The 21,443-nt window shown below is 39.1% G+C and overlaps 1 protein-coding gene across 6 annotated transcripts in view; it reads right to left on the bottom strand.

Moving 5' to 3' along the window:
• LRGUK (leucine rich repeats and guanylate kinase domain containing) overlaps positions 1–21,443 on the bottom strand; it is a 157,178-nt gene that overhangs the window by 76,795 nt on the left and 58,940 nt on the right. For 5 of the 6 annotated variants that reach the window (XM_032753545.2, XM_058426861.1, XM_058426871.1 and 2 more), the window contains exons 12-15: positions 12,785–12,881; positions 7,457–7,570; positions 5,111–5,312; positions 2,992–3,087 (exon numbers count right to left, since the gene is read on the bottom strand). In XM_032753545.2, coding sequence (XP_032609436.1) covers positions 2,992–3,087; positions 5,111–5,312; positions 7,457–7,570; positions 12,785–12,881 — 509 coding nt within the window. Of the gene's footprint in view, positions 1–214; positions 994–2,991; positions 3,088–5,110; positions 5,313–7,456; positions 7,571–12,784; positions 12,882–21,443 lie in introns of those variants that run through there. The other variant, XM_058426879.1, reaches the window with a different exon arrangement.

The following is a 21,443-nucleotide window of genomic DNA, read 5'->3' as shown; positions in this document are numbered from 1 at the left end:
CAAAATACTAAACATGCCAAAAAAACAAAGGGGCCTTGAGGCTAGTGATTTGATACATTAATTACAAATCTGCCTACCTACCTTTTAAAGTTGGAATTCTATTAGTCAGTAACTAGATGGCCCAGTTTCAGTTATGAAATGTAACTGAGAGCTAAAACATTTTTACAAATTCAATAATTCACGCTTTTCATTAAATCAGCCAAGCCTAACCTCATTAGTCCAAATAAATAAAATTTTATTATACCCGTTAAAATCAAGTCTATTTTTCTATGCACACGTTATCTGGTCTATTAATTTACCAAATGGCAACTGCACCCAATAGCCAGTGTTCCTGATAGTTGTAGAATAAGAAAAGATACAGAGATAGAATCTCACTGGCTGTTGAGGCAAAGTCTTGTTCAAGCCCCACCAGTCAGTGGCAACCTCAGATTGAGAAACACCCTGTTCTCAGTTACTCAGAGCTGGTCAGGCTCAGGGGACTGATTCATGTTTATCCAAACCCACAAGAGGCTGATTTAAAAGCCAGTACACCAATTAATTAATTTACAATGGAGACAAGCCTGGCTCAGGGATCAGGGCAGGGTGGGTAACGTAGGGTACAGCCCCCACAGGAGCAGGTACAGCCCCCACAGGAGCAGGTCCACCCGACGGGACCAAATTAAAGATCAGAAGGTTGCTTGGTTAGCAAAGAATTAAGGCAAGGGGAGCCAGATTTCCTCAAGAGAAACTTCTACTGAGCTACAGAAGCCTCATTAGATACACTACACAGCCCTTCTCCATAGAGATGGCTTTCTAAAGAACTGACACCCAGTGCAGAGATTCCGAGCAGGGCTGGATAAATACCCTGACACGCTCCTAATCTAATGTTCCCCAGTTCCCACTTTGTAGACTGAGCACAGTCCTCCAGTCCTCCATTCCTGCCTATTTTAAGACAGGTCAAACTTTCTCCCGGAACATTCCAGTCAGCAGGTCATACCCTGGTCACTTCATCTCCTATAAGACATATGGAGAAGGAAATTCTCAGCCATTATCTGTTGATTTTTACCAGTTTCATGTTGACCTCATTCCAAAATACCAGGGGCCCTCAACCCGGGAAAAGTGTGCAAAATTACAAAACAGCATTAGTTTGAAGTCTGGCAAAATCATGACCTGCCCTGCCTCAGTCTGCCAGGATGCAACCCGGTATACAAAATCCTATTTGGGCAAAAAGTCACAACCGCTAAAACACAAAGCTGAACATACTTGCAAAGCAGCCAGGGTCTCCGGTTAACATTTCACAATATGCAGCGTGTGAATGGGGTTCAGTCCACCAAGGGAAAGTTTTAAAACTTACTATGGTGGCAAAATACACATAACACAACATTGACTATCTTAACCATTTTTTTTTGAGATGGAGTTTCGCTCTGACACTAGGCTAGAGTGCAGTGGTGCAATCTTGGCTCACTGCAACCTCCTACTCTCTGATTCAAGCAATTCTCCTGCCTCAGCCTCCTGAGTAGTTGGGATTACAGGTACATGCCACCACGCCTGGCTAATTTTTGTATTTTTAGTAGAGACAGGGTTTCACCATGTTGGCCAGGATGATCTCTATCTCCTGACTTCGTGATCTGCCCACCTCGGCCTCCCAAAGTGCTGAGATTAGAGGCATGAGTCACCGCACCCGGCCATCTTAACCATTTTTAAGTACACAGTTCAGTGGCATGAAGTATATTCACACTGTGCCACCATCACTATCATCCATCCTCAGAACTCTTTTCATCTTCTCAAACTGACCCTGTACCCATTAAACCATTCCCATTCCCTAGCCTCTGGCAACTACCATTCTACTTTCTGGCTCTATGAACTTGACTACTCTAGATACCTCATGTAAGTGGAATCATACAATAGCTGTCCTTTTGTGGCTGGCTCATTTCATTTGGCACAATGTCTTCAAGGTTCATCTATGTGTAGCATGTGCCAGAATTTCCTTCCTTTTTTAAGGTCAAATAAAATTCTATTTTATGGGTTCCTTCCACCTTTTGGCTATTGTGAATAGTGCTGCTAAAAACATGGGTGTGCAGCTCTCTTTTTGAGACCCTGCCTTCAATTCTTTTGGAGGTAGATCAGAAGTGGGATTGCTGGATGACAGGACAGTTCTATAGTTAATTTTTCGAGGAACCTCCATACCGTTTTCCACAGGAGCAACACCATTTTACACTCCCGCCAACAGCACACAAGGGTTCCACTTTCTCCACATCCTTGCCAACATCGTTAATTTCTGTTTTTTATTTTGTTTTTATAGTAGCCATCCTAATAGCTGTGAGGTGGACTCAAGGGAGCCTTTTAAATGCATCTCAAAATTCATGTACCAAAATTCTAACTTAGGGCTTTAGAATTCCTGGATTCCAAGGGGATGCACTCTTACACATACTACATCATGTGCTGCTCACCATCCACGTGGTAGATAAGGAGCATTAGGTCCACATAGCAGGACGGTAAACTGAAGATCCGAACAGTGAAGGAGCTCACCCAAGAGAGCACAGGGCTAGGACCAGCAGCACCGATCCTACAACTGGTGCTCTTGCCACTATATTCCGCAGCACAGTATTTTGAGGACTGGGGTAATGCAAAGAAAGGGGAAAGAAAACTCTCAGACTAAATACAAACCTGACGAGTAGAACATCTCAGCTCTCTAAGGAATGAAACTTCTGGAAGGCTGAGTTCTGAACCATGAGGTTAACTCTTATCTATTACCTCCGCCAAGGCACTGCCCGGCCTGTTCCTGAAAGGCAGTCCCCGGGGGTCCATCATGACCATAGAGATAAGCAGAGTTACAGGTCCAGAAGGCTGACTCATGCTGCTTGTTTTGGGGACAATTGCCCCAGAAGAGGTACAGGAATAAAAGAGAACCAGATTTAGCCCAAGTGATGAGTACCCAAATAGCAACTCAGATTTGTTTTCCTTTCCATGAAAAAAAAAAAAAATCCTGGCACAAAGAGGATAGGACAGTACCTGCAGTTGTAGCCAAACTCTTGGCAGGTTCCTCAGTCAATCCAAGGTATTCTCTAATGAGCTGACTCAGTTTTTGGTAGGCAACATCCAGATCATCTGCAGCAAAGAGAGTATACTTTAACACAACAGGATCAGATCCAATACAGTTGATGTTCAACTATCGGTGGTAATGATTTGTTTACTGCACTTAATTATATATATATTATGGTAGGCAGAATTCTAAGATGACCCTAAGGACACATCACCCTTGTATAATCAATCTCCTCTCCTTAAGTGTGGGCAGAACTTGTGGAGGCAATGAGATACCACCTCCACGATTGTGTGACATTAAGCAAAAGGGATTTTTGCGGATGTAGTTAAGGTTATTAGTGGGTTGACTTTGAGTTAATCAAAAGGGAGATTATCCAGGCAGGCCCACCCTAATCACATGAGCTGCATAAAAGGAGAGTCTTCTCCAGCTGTTGGCAGAAAAAGAAGTCAGAGACTCAGATCACAAGAAGGATTCGATGTGCTGGTGCTGGCTTGAAGATGGTGGGGCCACGTGGATGATACCTGAGAGCAACCTCCAGAAACTGAGGATAATTCTTGGCAGACAGCCCACAGGGAAACTGGGACCTCAGTTCTACAACCAAAAGAAACTCCATCCTGCCAACAAGAATGAGCTTTGGGGGTTTATCCCCAGAGCCTTCAGATGAGCCCTCAGCTTCCTGATACCCTGAGCAGAAAATGCAGCTATGCTGTACCAGACTTCTAATCTACGAAACTGTGAATTTATAAATGGGTGTTGCTTTAAGACACTAAGTGTGATAATTTCTATGCAGGAATAGAAAACAAATTCAACTGTGTAATACATTAACATGTTTCAGAGACCAAAAACTATTATTAATAAGTTGAACCATATGAAATTGCTGTTTTCATAGGTCAAAATAGTTGAATATCAACAATTTCATATGGTTCAACTAATGTCCCCTGTCCATCTAGTTCATCTAGTTTCCCTTCCCCCTAAGAGGTAATCAGTGTTATTAGTTTTTTGAAGATTCTGCCAGAGAACTTTTTTATGTAGCACAAGAAAATAAAATTGCATAATTTTTTTTACGTAAATGATGGCATACTATATTGTAAACCTGTCTTTTTTAGTAACTGTATGACTTGGAGATATTTCCTTATCTAGACACAGAGAATCTTCTCATTCCTTTTTTTGACTGTGTAATATAGTGCACTTTAAAAATAGAAATTTGCCAGGTGCGGTGGCTCATGCCTGTAATCCCAGCACTTTGGGAGGCTGAGGAGGGCGGATTACTTGAGGTCAAGAGTTTGAGAACAGCCTGGACAACATGGTAGAACCCCGTCTCTACCAAAAATGCAAAAATTAGGTGGGCATGGTGGCAGGCACCTGTAATCCCAGCTACTCGGGAGGTTGAGGCAGATGTACTGCTTGAACCTGGGAGGCGGAGGAAGAGGTTGCAGTGAACCAAGATCACGCCACTGCACTCCAGCCTGGGCGACAGAGACAGACTCTCTTTCAAAAAAAAAAAAAAAAATATATATATATATATAAAATGTTCCTAGAATATATCTATAGAAATTTTATATGTATAAAAATATATATACATATATATGGAAATTTTCATATTTCGATAAATTCTCCCATGAACTATTGCTTTAAATTAGATGGTCATTTCTAAGCTAGTTTCTGAAAATGTTTGTTTTACACATACATTTTTAAGTTATAATATTTTGAGTAGTTGGGTTTTTAACCTATGTGTAGATTATAATCAAATTACCTGAGTTTCATATGCCTTTCTAGAAATTTAAATGTGTATTTCAAATTATATATAATTTAACTTTGTTCTCACAATGTCCCCTAAAAAATGAACTTAGTTCAGGCTCATTTTACACCAAATCTTATTAGCTACAATCTTAAGAAATAATTGAGACAATGCTCTCATTAAAACAGTGGAAGATTAGACCTCTTGAATTCTTACCCCTTTTCGCAGCTCTTTGTGATTCACTGTTACAAGGAAAATAGCTTTTACCCAAGAATTTTATCCCTATGAAACAAACTTTTAATTCAGTAACCTTACATTTCAAAAACAAAACTTTGCTGAAAATTACCAACCTGCATTGATTACTGCATCAAAATATCCCGGAAAATTCTGATTAATCTTAATGTAAAGGTCCACTCTGGAGACAGCAAATTCAATTTCTGCACGACTGAATAATCCTTTTCTCCGCAAATATCCCTCATATTTTTCCTTGTTCATGGGCACCACCAGGATATAACGAGGCTCAAAATAGGAATATTTCAAACTTCTTACACCCTGTGCATTAAAAGGAAGATAATAAATTGGAAACAGATACATGATTTAGAAATCATTTTGGAGCCATCTGACAACATGGGTATAAGAAGTAGTATTATTAATATATTCAAGAATTTATTTCATCTGTATAGTTAGCTACTATTTTTCTATAAATATCTCAAGATTGGATTATATTTCTCTCTTCATCAAGTTTTAAATTGTCATTGGAAATATTACAATTCGCTCCACCTGGCTTTCCTTTAATTAATCATTCTAATGAATATGACTGTTAGAAAATTGCTGGATATAAAATAGGTACATTCATAGCAATATTGCAACTTTATTACAGAAAGGTAATTTCAATTCTATATTTCAAAAGGCTTCTGTGGAGCACCAGGAGATAGAGATCTTATCAGGGAGAAAAGGCTCTTCTGTCACCCCTTTGTCATCATCTTGGGACACTTTCTGTACCTAAATCAGCACCCTGGTTGGGAAGGCCAAGCTCCTCGTAACCTGCAGACCAGGAGATCACAGCGTGGAACTGTGTAAGGAACTGACTGGTCTGTGAGTCTGGAGGGCTTGGTCACGACTGCAGCTCTCTGGCTCCTGTAGACGCCGCACAAATCCTTCAAGTTCTCTGGCTATCAGTTTCCTCACGGGTGAAATGAAAGAGCCATTCCAAATGGACTCTAAAGTCCCTTCCATCTCAATCAGTTTCACTCAATGTTCAAAATCTTTGTTTTAAAAATTCAGTTGGAAGAAATACAGGCTATTTCCAAAACAAGTTCTGAAACAGTCAATGACCAGGGCAGTCTGGAAAAATACTTCAGCTGGGGAGAATCAGGGGAATCAAGTGTGGATTATAGACTCAACCTCCTGGAAATGAGGAAAAGTGAACTCCCAGGGAGAAAAACAGTGAAACAGGAGCCATTGCTCAGATAACTGTTGGACTGGGGAAAGATAGACACAAAAGATGGAGAGTTTCTGGATTCACAAATGCATTAATTTTTGTTTCTGTCTTGTCAAATGAAGAAATTTTTTAGAAAAGATCTTTTATTTTTGCTAGTTATTATAGAAACAAAGAAAACCTTCCTTAAAGATACAAAACCAATTAATCACAGAGAAGTAAGATTGGAAATATTCTAAGTCAGGAAAGTTAAAGAGCTGGAAGAAATGTGTAAGCTAGGAAATACTTATACCAACACAAAGAGCCAGAAGGGAATTGCTGTCTCCTCCTGTGTGAAGTCACAAAGGAAAAAAAAGATTCAGAGTTGACATGGAAGATTATGTACCCGATTTGCCTAGGTTTTGTTTTCTGTATGTTTGATCTAATTGAATTAGTTTTATAATTGCTTTTTTTTTTAAATTCCAGAAGTGTCATACTGCTCAGTTAAAGGATCTTGAAAAAACAATCAACTATTTTTGAAGGTTCCAAGTATGTAATAACACTATATTTTTAAATAATAAATGAGTGGGAAATTCATAGTTTTACTCCGGATCTTAATTTTGGAGAAGCTTCTACATACTCTAACTATAGATCATTGTTGGGGGAAGACAGGGTATTGGGGTAGAGAGAAAAATCTCCTGACATCTACAGGTCTAAATTGCCGGAAGTATGAAAATATTACACCTAGTGAGCAACTGCAGTTAAATGGCAGCACAGCCCACACAAATGCAGAAGGAAGGAACAAAGTTGACCACATGGGGCTGCCATTGTCCTGAGGGGATGGGGAACCAGTCCTACACTCTGAGAATCAGGCTTTATCTATACCCTTTTATATAAACAGAAGCCATGCTCTAAAAAGAAAAAGGAGCATTTAGTGAGGAAATAACAGAAAATAAAGCTCGAGTGGCAGTTTCACTCACAATATCTGTGCAATTTCTTGTATTGTAACCTAACTCCTGTCACTTAATGTTTCACGTGTCTTGCCCCCTATACTAATTATAAACGGAATATCTTATCTTGTGCCTGGCAATGTGTTGCCTGTGCATTGTAACCCCCTCCGCAACCTCAAATATGTATATACATTATCGCATGTACACCAAATATGTACCTCAATTATGTATCAGTAAAAAGTTTATACATATATATACACACACACACATACACACACCACACTCACACAAACTACACACACATTAATTGGTTGAATGAAAACACTTACTTCTATTTCCATATGAATACAGGTTGCCAAACCATCTCTTGCGATACCTTCTATGGTGTCCCTATTTAATCCATACTTGTGATTACCATAACTAAATGTTAGAATGAATTTCCCCTGGAATTCGAGAAGAACAAAGATTTTCATATAACAGCAGCCATCATGGAATTTACATAACTAAAATCATTTGATGTCTTATTCTAAATAATTTCAAAAACCTTACAAATTTTAGCAACTGTATAAGGATGACAATGGGGTAAATGAAACTTAATTTCAAACTGTGACAGAGAAATTTACTCAGAATTCTCAGCTGACAAAAAAAAAATAGGTTTTTAGAAATAATTTGCTGACAAAATGTTGAGGAGTGTTAAGGCACTGCAGCATATGGTAAAATAGACTATTTTGTTTACTTACCCACTTCCTGCCAGACCCGCACCAAAACCTTCATTACTGAGAGAACAAAACTAATGGCCTGCCCTTTACTGCCACCATTTCAGCTGTGCCAGCACACCAGGCAATGCAGAAAAGCCTTCCCTTTCCAAAAGCCTTGCATTCCAAGATAAGCTATGAATTACGGATAATTCCGGGAGGCCATGAATTACAGGGACATCCTAAAAGCTTTGAAAAACCAGACCCATCCTGTTTTTCCTCATAAAGATAGCTTTCTACTGAAACTGCCCCAAATGTCATCCAACAGAATTGGTGTCTGCCCTATAGCCATTTGAACTATAAATGACGCCTCTGTCTGTATTCTGGAAGCTCCGTTCTTCCAAAAACTGTATTCCCTTGGGAAAAAAAAGGGGGCAAGTAAAAAGACGTCTCTTAAAATTGTCTGTGATTTTTTCTTTGGCAATACTATATTCATTAAACCACTAGGTCAAATCTAAACTGGGTAACTGATGACAACAGAAGGAATAAAAACGTGGATGATCTTGGCAAGTGTAACTTCTCATACATGTGATTTTGAAATAAACAATGAAGTGAAAACTTCCAGGGCTGCATTGAATCCCATCAAATGGTGGTGGTAGCATTAAGAACAGCAGCAGTTGGGTCTATTGCTACCCTGAGTCTTGGCCCCAGATGTTCTGGAGTTGTGAGGGTACAGGGATGGGCTGTCTGTCAGGGAAGAGAGGTCAGAGACCAGAAGGCATAGGGTGTCTTTTGAGGCTGGGGGATGGGTCTCTGGGCAATGTGTCTGCTGCAGGTGATGAGGAAAATCCACATCCCCCATAATCAAAAGAAGTTTATGTTATATATTCCAAAAGTTAAAAACTCAACAATAAATATCCTTACTATTTTACTCCTTCAATGTCATACTTTCTTTGTTATTTGGAACAAATACTGTGACTCCTTTTATATATATATATATATATATATATATATATATATATATACACACATACATACACGTCTGGCTCTCCTTTCAGATAGACACTTTATCTTGTTTATTGCATCTGCTGGTTAGTGTTATGTGTCAACTTGGAAGATGTTTGGGGTGAGATGAACATTTAAATTGGTGAACTTCAAGGAAGCAGACTGCCACCCATAATATAGGTGGACTTTATCCAATCAGTTGAAGGCCTCAATAGAACAAAAAGATCAGCCTTTGGATTTCATCTGCACCACTGAAACCTCTATTGCAAAATTATGACTGAGACAATGAAAGAGATCTAACCTAACTGACTCCATCTTGCTTCTAACCTCCAAACTGTCCTTGTTCATTCTTGGGCACAGGCTGAACTAACTTTGGGAGGAACTTAGTTTACACTTTAAAACAAAGATGATAACAGCCCTTTCCCAAAACAAACTCCCTTCTTGCCTGGGGACTAGACTGCCTTTATAGGACTAAAAAATTAGACACAAGATTAGAAATTATGGTTTAGGAGTCATGCAGCTGGAAGCTACAAGATGCTGACCCTCTCTAAACTGCTCCTAAGATCAGTGCTTGAGATATTTTGTAGACCCTGCACTTGATGGATCAGCTGGCACAACCCAGATCGATAAACTGGCTCATCTGATCTTGTGGCCCCTACCCAGGAACTGACTCAGTACAAGAAGACAGCTTGACTCTCTATGATTTCATCTCTGACCAATCAGCACTCCCGGCTCACTGGCTTCCCCCAATCCACTAAGTTGTCCTTAAAAACTCTGATCCCCAAATGCTCAGGGTGATTGATTTGAGTAATGATAAAATGTGGTCTCCTGCACAGCTGGCCCTGTGTGAATTATTCTTTCTCTATTGCAATTCTCGTCTTGAAAAATCGGCTCTGTCTAGGCAGCGGGCCAGGTGAACCCATTGGGATTTCCTGGCTGCCCGGCTCACACTGTAGATTTGGATTTGCCAGTCTCCATAACCCATGTGTGCCAATTTCTTATACTAAATCTCTTTCTTTTAAGAGATGGGGTCTTGCTGTGTTACACAGGCTGGAGTGCAGTGGGGCAATCATAACTCACTGCAGCCTTGACCTCCTGGGCTCAAGCAATCCTCCTGCCTCAGCCTCCTGAGTTGCTGGGACTACAGGCATGAACCCCTACACCAGGCTAATTTTTTATTTTTTGAAGAGATAGGGTCTCATTATGTTGCCTAGGCTGGTCTCAAACTCCTAGGTTCAAGCAATCCTCCCACCTCACCCTCCCAAAGTGCTGGGATTACAGGTGTGAGCCCAACCCTAAATCTCCTTCTATACATAAACACATCCTATTGATTCTGTTTCTCTGGAGAACCCTGACTAACACTCTGTGACTCGCTGTTTTCAAAAGGTATACTTGAATTCCTTTTCAGATATATACTGTAAGTTTGTTTATTGTTTATGTACAAGGACCTTCCACTGTGGATAATAAAAAAAAACCATTTTCTAGAAAGATGTAGAGACATAGAGTTGGGAGGAATCTTGCGTAGTACATAGGTATAAAAGAGACCCCATTACAAGTTTGTTAAGAATTGGGATTAAGTGGTTTCCCTCCACCCCATTCTGGCTGGTGATGCTACTTTGGTTTCTTGCTGCATATGGATTTCCTAATAAATAGCAATAGTCATACTCCAGAAACCTCAGGGTATGTGATTTTATTTCTACAGGAGAGAGAGAGTTTCTTTGGGGACTGTGTATGTGTCCATAAAAAGGGTTCTCATATCTGTGGGCATGTTAGGGGGATGATTGTGTGTTGTGGGGGAAGTGTCTGATGGGATGGAGGAGGCGCCTGTGTGGGGGAGGGTGTGCAGGTCTATGTGTTGTACCTGTCAGAGCAGAAAGGTGTGACTGTCCACAGTAAGGGTGTGCCAAGGCTGTCCGTCAATGGGCCTGCTGTAATGGAGGATGGTGGGCAGGCTGTCTGGGTGGCTGCTGTGTAGAGGGGGGTTCTGTGAACAGAAGGCTGAGTGTCTGTGGGTGATTGGCAAAGCTGACAATGTGTCATGAGTTTGTCATCTCTAAGTTTGTCTCTCTTCATCAAACAGTCTCAAGCTTACATTAAAGGAAAAGAGATCAGAGGCACAATTCAATTTCAAGAAAATTACATTATCCTGAAATGTATATATATGTTATCAGAAGCAGTAAAAATAAGTACTTCTCAAACACAGGAGGATTTCTGTAGAGGTAGTAAAATTCTAAGACTAAATATAGTATAGAAGTGTAGTGACTTTTTAGACTAGGAATTGAACCAGACTAGATTACAGATCTGATAAGGTATGAAACACCAGAGAGCAGATGGGGTACTGAGAACAGATGAACTGACGTGAAAAAAAAAAATGCCTCATACTCTAACAAGAGAAATTAACATTAATTTTGGGAACTAGCTGTCTTTCAACCTAAAAAGTTCTAAGAGAATACTTCTTACTAATATCAAGATAACTTCTCAAATCTCTATTGAGGCTTTTAGAAACATAAAGTCCCAGAGTACTCTTAATCAATTAAACTGAACTGCCAAAATATAGCCCTAGGAGAGAAAATTATAAAGAATTTCCAAGATGTTCTTTTGACAAAGTTAGAAGAAAAATTGCCCAGGGATCATAGGATTTTCTCACTTGTATATCTCCAGAAACACAAGAGAAGTCCAGAAAACATGCACCATGTATAGAGTTGGCCATTCAAAATTAAACTCATAGAAACTGCAAAGCCTATGCTGAAATGTTCCATGATTTTGTACAATGAAGAATAAGCCAGGTCCATTATTTTGGGGGTGGGAACGGAGGAAGAAAGAAGGAAAAAGAAGGGGAAAGGGGAAAGAGAATATGTAGCTATAAGGGAATCACCAGTGGGCTTCAGAAAAGAAAAGAAAGTGGTGTAGGATTTACTTGGTGATAGAAACAATGAAGATATAAACAAAAATATGGGCCATGGTGAAGTAAAAACAAAAGGTTTACAGATTCATTGGTCGTGACGAAAATATGAGCTACTCCTTCAGTTTAACTGAAGTCATGGGCAGATAAATATTTACATTAGCATATACTTTCAACAGATAAAACATGCTAGGATTATGAGGGTTCCCTTTGTATGTGAAGGCCAAGAAGGAACAAATAAGTTGTTTTGAAGAAAACGAATTCAAAAACAAGAGTGTTTTGAGTTACTGTCAATAACCAGATTGTCAGGGTTTCAGTAAAAAACAAACAAATGCAAAAACCCAAAACTTAAACAAGACTGTTCTGAGTGTCTGTGAAATGGACTAATGCGTGGTAATTACCTTGACCTTGTAAAAACATAGTCCTCAAAGAAGTTAGGGATCATCTCCCATCTTCTAGCAAGGGCTGCCATCTGCATTAGTGAACAGCTTGGCCTCCAGGACTGAGAACTTCTCAAACAGGAACATGACCATGGAAGGTAACATGTCCAGAACAAGCCAACTAAATGGGACATACCATATTGAAATGGTGCTTAGGGTTGTAACAATTAGAAAGCACCACAGATAATACACAGAAAGACTACTCTCTGGACAGAATACCCAAATCCCCAGACATACTTAATTTACAAGCTTTGTGTACCATTGGTTCTGTAAGAACTGTTTTTCTTGAGTAAATCTGACTAATAAGAGTAGCAGCAACTGATAAGCACAGATCACAAGAATTTTTCATACTGCTTTAGTTCTAGTTCCTTAAAATGCCTACTCATTCATTTTTATTGGAAATTTACAATATTTTCTCTGAGACCATAAAATAAAAAAGCATGTGAAGAATGATGTATTAAGCACTTTAAGAAAAAAACAACCCAGTAAGAGAACTCACCTCTCATAGCAAGCACAACATTTAATTCTTCCTTTTTTATTTATAACTATTTCCTAACATTTTTGCCAGAGAACATGTATTTCTTGTGCAATAAAAACAAAGACAAACATGCTTACCATGTTTACCATTTCATCAAAAACTTCTTGAGAGATAAAATGATAATCAACTCGATCCCCTTCTCCAAAGTAAGGCGGTCTTGTGGTATGACAGGCCCTGAAATCATAAAACAGATCACCTAGTCTATTTCTAACTTGAAATTCAAAATGGAAAAGGTTTGAGTATAAAGTATGTTTTAAAAAATGAAGTTAATCCACAAATCATAAATCATAAAGTAATACAGTTGTGAGAATATGTTGGTTTCGAAGTGCTAGATTATATTCAGTTGCCATCATCTATAAGGATTATACAAAATTTGGATTATCCTTACCAAATTTTTACTCATTATTACTCATCACCTTCTGAACCACTTCCTCTGCCATCATGTAGTAATACTTTAAGAAGTAAATCAATACTTACCACTCAACTATTTTCCACCCACCTGCTTTCATGTTTAATCTACGAGCCTTTTCCACAGGCTGTCCTTCTCTCCTTCCACCTGGCTGGCCTACTTGTTTCTCAGAACTCAGTTTAAATGTCACCCCTCCAAAAATCCTTTCCTGACCTCTATGGCTGGATTATTCATCTCTACATTTCCACAGCCTCAGTGTCTTTGCCAATTGCTTTCCAATTATACGTTCAGGGCCCATCCCCTCCACCACTTGAGGGCAAATCTATCTCATGTGCCCTGTGCTTGGTCCATATCAACACTGTGTATAAACCTCCTGTGGCAATCCATGGTGCCAATGCTGAATGGAAGTCTCAACTCAACCAAAGAGGCCTCTTCTCTCCACTGTCTGAAATAGGCTCCCCATCCCAGCACACCACTCAACTACTGTCTATCCCCAGAACTGCTTACCGCTCAACTACTATCTATCCCCAGAACTGCTTTCTTTTATATATTTATGTGTTTTTTTCCTATCTTTCCCAGCAGAACATATGAATCCTAAAGGGGAGGACCATGTCTTATTCACCACTGCATTCCCAATGCCTGGCATATAGTAGGCATTTGATAAATTTTTGTAAAATGAATGAAAAATGAAACATGAGAAGTGGATAACAGCTGCTAAGAACTCCATTTTATAGACAACTACAAAAATAACTCCTCTAAGGTCACACAGCAGGCCAGTGTTGGTCCTACAACAAGAATATGGTGGTCCCAACCACCAGGACTCTTGAGTTCATATAATTCTGCCTTCCACTGTTAAATGCAGAAATGCAAACTGATTTTTAGATTTTCCTGTAGTTTTAAAATAGGAGATAAGAGCCAGGCACAGTAGCTTATTCCTGCAATCCCTGCACTTTGGGAGGCCAAGGCAGGAGGATTGCTTGAGCCCAGGAGTTCAAGACCAGCCTGGGCAACATAGTGAGATCCTGTGTCTACAAAAAAATTTAAAAACTAGCCAGGTGTGGTGGCATGTGCCTGTGGTCTCAGCTACTCAGGAGGCTGAGGTGTGAGGCTCACTTGAGCCCAGGAGTTTGAGGCTGCAGTGAGCCATAATTGCCCCATTGCATTCCAGCCAAGGCAACAGAGCAACACCCTGTTTCAATAAATAAATAATAAAATAAGAGATGAGACTACCTAGACACTTGACACGTTATTTCATTTATTTCTTACAAAAACCATAAGCTAGGTATTATTTCTTATTTTTATTTTACAAATAATGAAACTGGAGGCACAGCGATTAAGTAATGTTACTAAGTAGCAATGCCAAGATGACTGAAAAGTCAATTCTTGTTAATATCATACTAATTCAGAAAGTAAAGTTGCAACCTCGAAACGCTCTTCATTGCAAAGTCAAAGACAAATTAATGTTTATAATTCATACCACTGCTCCCTTTCCATTATACTTAATAATTAACTGTACTAATAAATTTTAAGGTCTTAATATCATATTTAAATTATATACTCAGGAAAGACAGTACATTCTAAGAGAAGGCTGTCAAAACACTGTGGCATTTGTTTTGTTGTTTGAAAACATTGGCATTTCTTCACATGCCTTAGCAGAGACCTGACACCCTCTGTCTATTGGTATCCTTGACAGTCAGGGAAGATAAATCAATAGCTTGGCACCCTTGCAGCAAACCCTTAGCATAGCCTTTACACATTATGCTGAACTTACATTTCTCAACAAAGGAATTGAGTGGCAAGAATTTCTTCTGAATTTCTCAAAGAAAGACAAAACAAAGGAGTAATTTGAAGCTTCTAGGCAGGTAAATAAAGAGATGGCTCCACTGATGTGCAGAATGCTGATGACAGAACCTGCAGCCACTGCAGACTTCCTATTAAGAGGAACCTAAGATGATCTGTGTTTTTTAATTTGTCATCCAATTTTCACATATAGAAATGTTCACCGTGTTATATGCTGCCCAAATATGAACATCTCAAAAAGAAAATGCTTCATAGTGAAAGCAACATTTCACTAAACTTACATAGGAAAAATGATACCAAATTCTAGACAAAGAAATTTGCTCGAGCCAGGACCTTCAAAATTCTTCTTTTTCCTTGTCTAAATCTTTCCACACATTCATTATTTACTAATTAATTTACTAGTTAAATTATGGTTTGTAATGGGAGCCATAATCCCAGTGATTTCACTTAACACAGAAAAGGACTAAGTTAGAGATGAACCCCAGACTCCAACTCTGGTCCTAAAAGTCTAAGGTGCCAATTCATGGCCAGGTGTCACTGAAGCTACTACCAAACCAAGTTCACAGAAAGGAGATGATCAAGAGGAAAAGGAATTGGAAAGCCAGGCTAAATAATGGAATCCTAAAATATCCAGGGAAATGTAACAGGAAGAAAAGATATCTAAGAAGAGCTAGCAGGTGGATGAGGAAGTAGAATTTTTTTTCAGTGTCATTCAGAAGCATGCAGATTTAGAATCTTAATTCTGAACCAGATTGCCTCAGGAAATAATGACCTTGTTACTGCAAATATTTAGGCAGAGGCTTGGCTCTGAGCACATCTGAATTCAAGCACATTACAGCACATCACATTGTTAGCAAGTGAGCTCTATCAATGGGTAGCCACAAAGCCCAGGTATTTCTAGAGGAATTTGGGAGGTAAATGAAATTGGTCTGAACACCCAATGCGAATATATGTCAATAGCTTGCTGGACACAATTTAAGTGATCCTCCACACAAAAGATTCCAGCACATACTGTATCTAAGTATCAAACTCCATGAAGCCACTACTCTGCCCACTTTTCAGTAACTACACACCATTTTCTGACTCATGCTATCATCACCTGTCACTACATTCTACCTGGTCTGCTTGTCTCCAGACTTCCTTCCCTGAGCCCTTTCCGAAACTGCCAACAGGATACGCTTTCTAAAATGCAAATGTGATCACGCCATTCCCCTCCCTGTTTAGAAATCTTTTATGACCAGACCCCTGTCTGTCCTTCCAGTCTTATCTTCTGCCATCTCCCTTGATAGCTGAGCCATATGCTGTCCTCTCTGCCTAGAATACACCCCCAACTCAAGCTCCATTTCCTACTTCTCTTTTATTTCTATCTCAGAGGCTCTTTACCTCCCTCATCATAGCACCCATCAAACTATCTTGTTAGCATTTACCTGTTTAAATCCCATACTACTTTGTAAGCTGCCAGGAGGAGAAGAACCATGCCTGTTCATTTCACAGTTTTATCACCAGCATATAGCATTTGCACAGTGCTCAATAAATATGAATGAATAAATGAACCATGCTACAAATTTGTCACATGTATAAACAGACACATTAGTTGAGACTGCTATTCAGGTTGCTACAGCTCATATCATCTCATGTAGCTAAACAGCTGTGGTCTTTTATTTTACTGTATTATAATGCTAAAAATAAAATATATTTAGTAGTCAACACCATGAGAAAGTTATGAAAACAGAGATGACTATAAAATAAAGATCTAAGAAAGAATAAAGTTTTTCTTTCAGGGCCATTCAGATCACTTTCATGGCCTTGAATCTAAAAGATAAACAGGCATGCTGATATTGTTTTGTGTTGCATTCATTATCCGGCACTTTTCCAGGAAGTCACTGATTTGTGGGGTGCTCAGCTGGAAATCAATAGAGAGACTTTGAAGAAAGTAAATGCATATCTCCAGGTCATCCATAACTAATACTGGTAAAGAAAGAACATTCAACATATTTCTAAAACCAAGAACAAATAGTAAAATTAAAACCTAACTACAGCAAAATCTCTCAGCCACACCAATATTTGTTATGTGACTGAGTTATGTTTTCAATATTTATATATCTAGATATGCAACTTAGCATGTGAAAATTTCATTGAATGTCTTCATCTTGGGTCAATGCAATTTAGAAAGGAAGTAAAATGCCAGGAAAAAATTAAATGAGAAGGAAGGAAAGAAATGATTCAAGCAAATGGTGGAGAAAGTGCCTTTGTAAATGCTTTTATGTTTCACCATGAGACTCTATGCTTGCCTTTTTTCTTTTCACATAATTAAAAATCAATAAAACTTACGTTGGATAAAGAATAATAGAAAAGAAAATCTAAACAAGAGCAATGACTTGCCCTTGAGAATGTGTGAATGTGCTTTGTTTTTTTTTTTAATTTTACTTTTTAAAAATTATTATTATTATACTTTAAGTTCTAGGGTACATGTGCACAATGTGCAGGTTTATTACATATGTATCCATGTGCCATGTTGGTGTGCTGCACCCATTAACTCGTCATTTAGCATTAGGTATATCTCCTAATGCTGTCCCTCCCCCCTCCCCCCACCAGTTGCTGCATATAATGGTAGCACTATCTTACTTTCTCAATGGATAAATTAACTAGCTATCTAATATCCTTTTTCATCCGATGCATAGTCTTTTATCTGTGCCTTGATAAAATTCTTAGAATAATTTGCCACTGAACAAACCTTGACCTCTGCCTTCATGAGGATGACAGTGAACAGTTGGATGGTGCTTCTGAAACTCCGAGGGAGGTGGATGAATGACTTTGTAGTTGGGAGGGGGGCAGTTAGGAGTGTCTTTCTACTCACCACTAATTCCAGCCAGAAGAGAAAAATAGCAGTGGCAGAGGTAACAGTACAGGAGCATGAAGCTAATTTTAGGATTCTGTTTTGCTATCTTGTGCCTCCACCTAAATTTCACATAGCACTAATTATCTAAGGTCTGAGTCCCCCATTAGATTACAAATTTCATTAAGGCAAGGACCTCACCAGTCTTGTTCCTGCTCTACCCTCAGGGACTAGCACAAGAGAGGAATTCAATAAATATTTATTGAAAGAATGAACAAGTGGATGAATCCATTCATCTCTGTGTAGCTCCATCAGTGGAGGTTGGGGAAAATCACCCATGCTTCTTATTACAGTCATTTATATGATCTGTTGCACACAATGCCATTAATTCAGCCAACCATTTACTCAATCAGTCAGTCAGTCAGTTATTTAACAAATATTTATCACACACATATTAAGTGTCTGGCCATATACTGGACATTGAGAACTCAATGGTGAACAAGGCTGACATGAGCCCTACCCTCAATGAGACAAGCAGGGAAAGCAGACAATAAATCAACTAATCACAAGCATGATGGATAAGCATTCTAATTAGGGAAATAAAAGATTCAATGAAAATGAGTAATTGGGAGGCCTCACCAGATAAGAATGTAAGGGCAGATTGGCTCCGAATCTTGATGATGAGTCAATAAACACCTCTAAAAACATATCCAACAAAGTATGTCTTAGCAGTAGCATATCACAGAGAACTAAACAGGACTGGGCTAGCAACCATTTGTAACATAACTGGTATCAGAGATGTGAAAGGAACTGGAGAAAACCTTGGTTCCTCATAGGTCACTTTGGTTTGCTAAAAAGTTCCAAATTTACGCATTAGCAAAATAGCACATACCCTTTTGCCTTAGTTTGTCCTTCCATTCATTGTGTTCAGCTTATCTTTTAAAACAGGTTCAGTACATCCACAGAAACATGAAGTACTCTATATTTTTACTCTAACATTAACTTTTAATTTATTTTTGTTACTTCAGGGTGTTTAAAATATATTAATCAATAAATTATTCCATAGTGTTTGTGGCCTAGAGTTGTTCAAATAAAGGATGTAATTTTAAATATCTAAATAAATGGACCTGTTTGAAATAGTGTTTACATTGTTTGAACATGTGTAGCTTCAGGGAAGGAAGTTTTTTTGTAATAGCATTAGGAAATAATTTGCACTTATTTTTCTGGCTGTCCTATATATCTTTGTAGCCACATCCTCAGCTCACTGACAGGCACCACTAATCTAAAAGTAATTTCTTTGCCATACACAAAAAGTACAAGAGGAAACCAGTTTAAGAGATGACAGACCATTCTAAATTTGATTCACCAAAACCTCTAAAAAAAAAAAATCTTTTTTTTTTTTTTTTGAGACAGAGTCTTGCTCTGTTGCCCAGGCTGGAGTGCAATGGCACAATCTTGGATTCTCATGTCTCAGCCTCCCGAGCAGCTGGGATTACAGGTGTATGCCAACACACCCAGCTAATTTTTATACTTTTAGTAGAGACGAGATTTTGCCATGTTGGCTGGGCTGGTCTCGAACTCCTGGCTTCAAGTGATCCGCCCACCTCAGCCTCCCAAAGTGCTGGGATTAGAGGCGTGAGCCACTACGCTCAGCCTCTAAAAAACTCTTTAAACTCAGTTGGAGTTTTTTGTGTGTGTGGGTTTTTTTTTGTTTTTTTTTGTTTTTTTTGATGGGTCTAGTTTTTTGCATATGTTCCTCTATTTTAACTGGGTAAGGAACACTTTTACACTGTTGGTGGGACTGTAAACTAGTTCAACCATTGTGGAAGTCAGTGTGGTGATTCCTCAGGGATCTAGAACTAGAAATACCATTTGACCCAGTCATCTCATTACTGGGTATATACCCAAAGGACTATAAATCATGCTGCTATAAAGACACATGCACACGTATGTTTATTGTGGCACTATTCACAATAGCAAAGACTTGGAACCAACCCAAATGTCCAACAACGATAGACTGGATTAAGAAAATGTGGCACATATACACAATGGAATACTATGCAGCCATAAAAAATGATGAGTTCATGTCCTTTGTAGGGACATGGATGAAACTGGAAAACATCATTCTCAGTAAACCATCACAAGGACAAAAAACCAAACACCACATGTTCTCACTCATAGGTGGGAATTGAACAATGAGAACTCATGGACACAGGAAGGGGAACATCACACTCCAGGGACTGTTGTGGGGTTGGGGGAGGGGGGAAGGACAGCATTAGGAGATATACCTAATGCTAAATGACGAGTTAATGGGTACAGCGCACCAACATGGCACATGGATACATATGTAACAAACCTGCACATTGTGCACATGTACCCTAAAACCTAAAGTATAACAATAAAATAAAATTTAAAAAAAAAAGACATCACTAAGCAAAATATTTGCTCCAGAAAACTTGAAGTGTATTGAATGCTAACCTGAAGGAAAGAAAAAGAAAAACTTGCTGTCCCTTCTCCTTCCTTCCTCCTGAAATACACCTCAAAAGAGGAAGCCCTGTCAGAGACAAAGAAGCTCAAGTGCCCTTGGCACATGTTCCAAGCTCAGACAGGACAGGCTGTCCCTGAGTACAGATCTGCCCATCACACATCACAACACGGTGATTCATGCTATCATACTGCAAGGCAACAGGAGAAGCCTGCCTTCAAATGCCATTATGCTTAATTAAAAAGATATTTATTTTCAAACCCTGCAGGGTGATTTGGGCTGAGACTGAATTAAGTTAAGCATTTGGAAAATTAAGGTTAAAAAAAAAAAGTGTATGTCACAATATAATAAATGGCAAAGAAGCTGATAAGCCTTTTATGGAAAAGGTGGGGAAGAGCATGAATGAGCCATGCTGGTTTGCTTGCTTATTTTGTCGGGGGGAGGGGGGAAAGCGGGGAGCAGGGGAGTCATTGCTGTATGTTTACTGTCTGCTTGACAAAAGAAAAATTATTTTGTTTCGGCCAGGCGCGGTGGCTCACACCTGTAATCCCAGCACTTTGGGAGGCCAAAGTGGGCGGATCATGAGGTCAGGAGATCGAGACTATCCTGACTAACATAGTGAAACCCCTTCTCTACTAATAATACAAAAAATTATCTGGGCGTGGTGGTGGGCGCCTGTAGTCCCAGCTACTTGGGAGGCTGAGGCAGGAGAATGGTGCGAACCCAAGAGGTGGAGCTTGCAGTGAGCCGAGATCGCACCACTGCACTCCAGCCTAGGTGACAGAGCAGACTCTGTATCAAAAAAAAAAAAAAAAAAAGTATTTTGTTTCTTCCTGCTATATGGTAAGTTCTATTGCTAGAAATATACTTCAGCAATCATCTTTACCATATCGATTAGAATGGCACAAGAATGAAGACTCTATCATTCTAGAACCAGGTAATCACATTGATCCAATTTTATCAATAATTTACCATCAAGGATTAACACTCACATGGTGCTCTGTCCTTACCAAGAGTTAACATCTATTGAACATTTAATTTACGTACCACTTTTGGCTTTGCTATAAAGTGTAACTTAAATATTAAGTTGTTTTGTACATTTCTGAACTTGCTTAAAATTAATAGCCAACATTAGCAATATCAGAGATTTTACTAGAACTATTGATACCTCCAATAATTCGGATGAATTTCCAAGTCTTAACAAGC

The sequence above is a fragment of the Hylobates moloch genome, unplaced genomic scaffold, assembly GCF_009828535.3.
Source record: "Hylobates moloch isolate HMO894 unplaced genomic scaffold, HMol_V3 SCAFFOLD_1, whole genome shotgun sequence".
Classification (NCBI taxonomy): domain Eukaryota; kingdom Metazoa; phylum Chordata; class Mammalia; order Primates; family Hylobatidae; genus Hylobates; species Hylobates moloch.
This window is presented reverse-complemented; position numbering and strand designations above follow the sequence as displayed.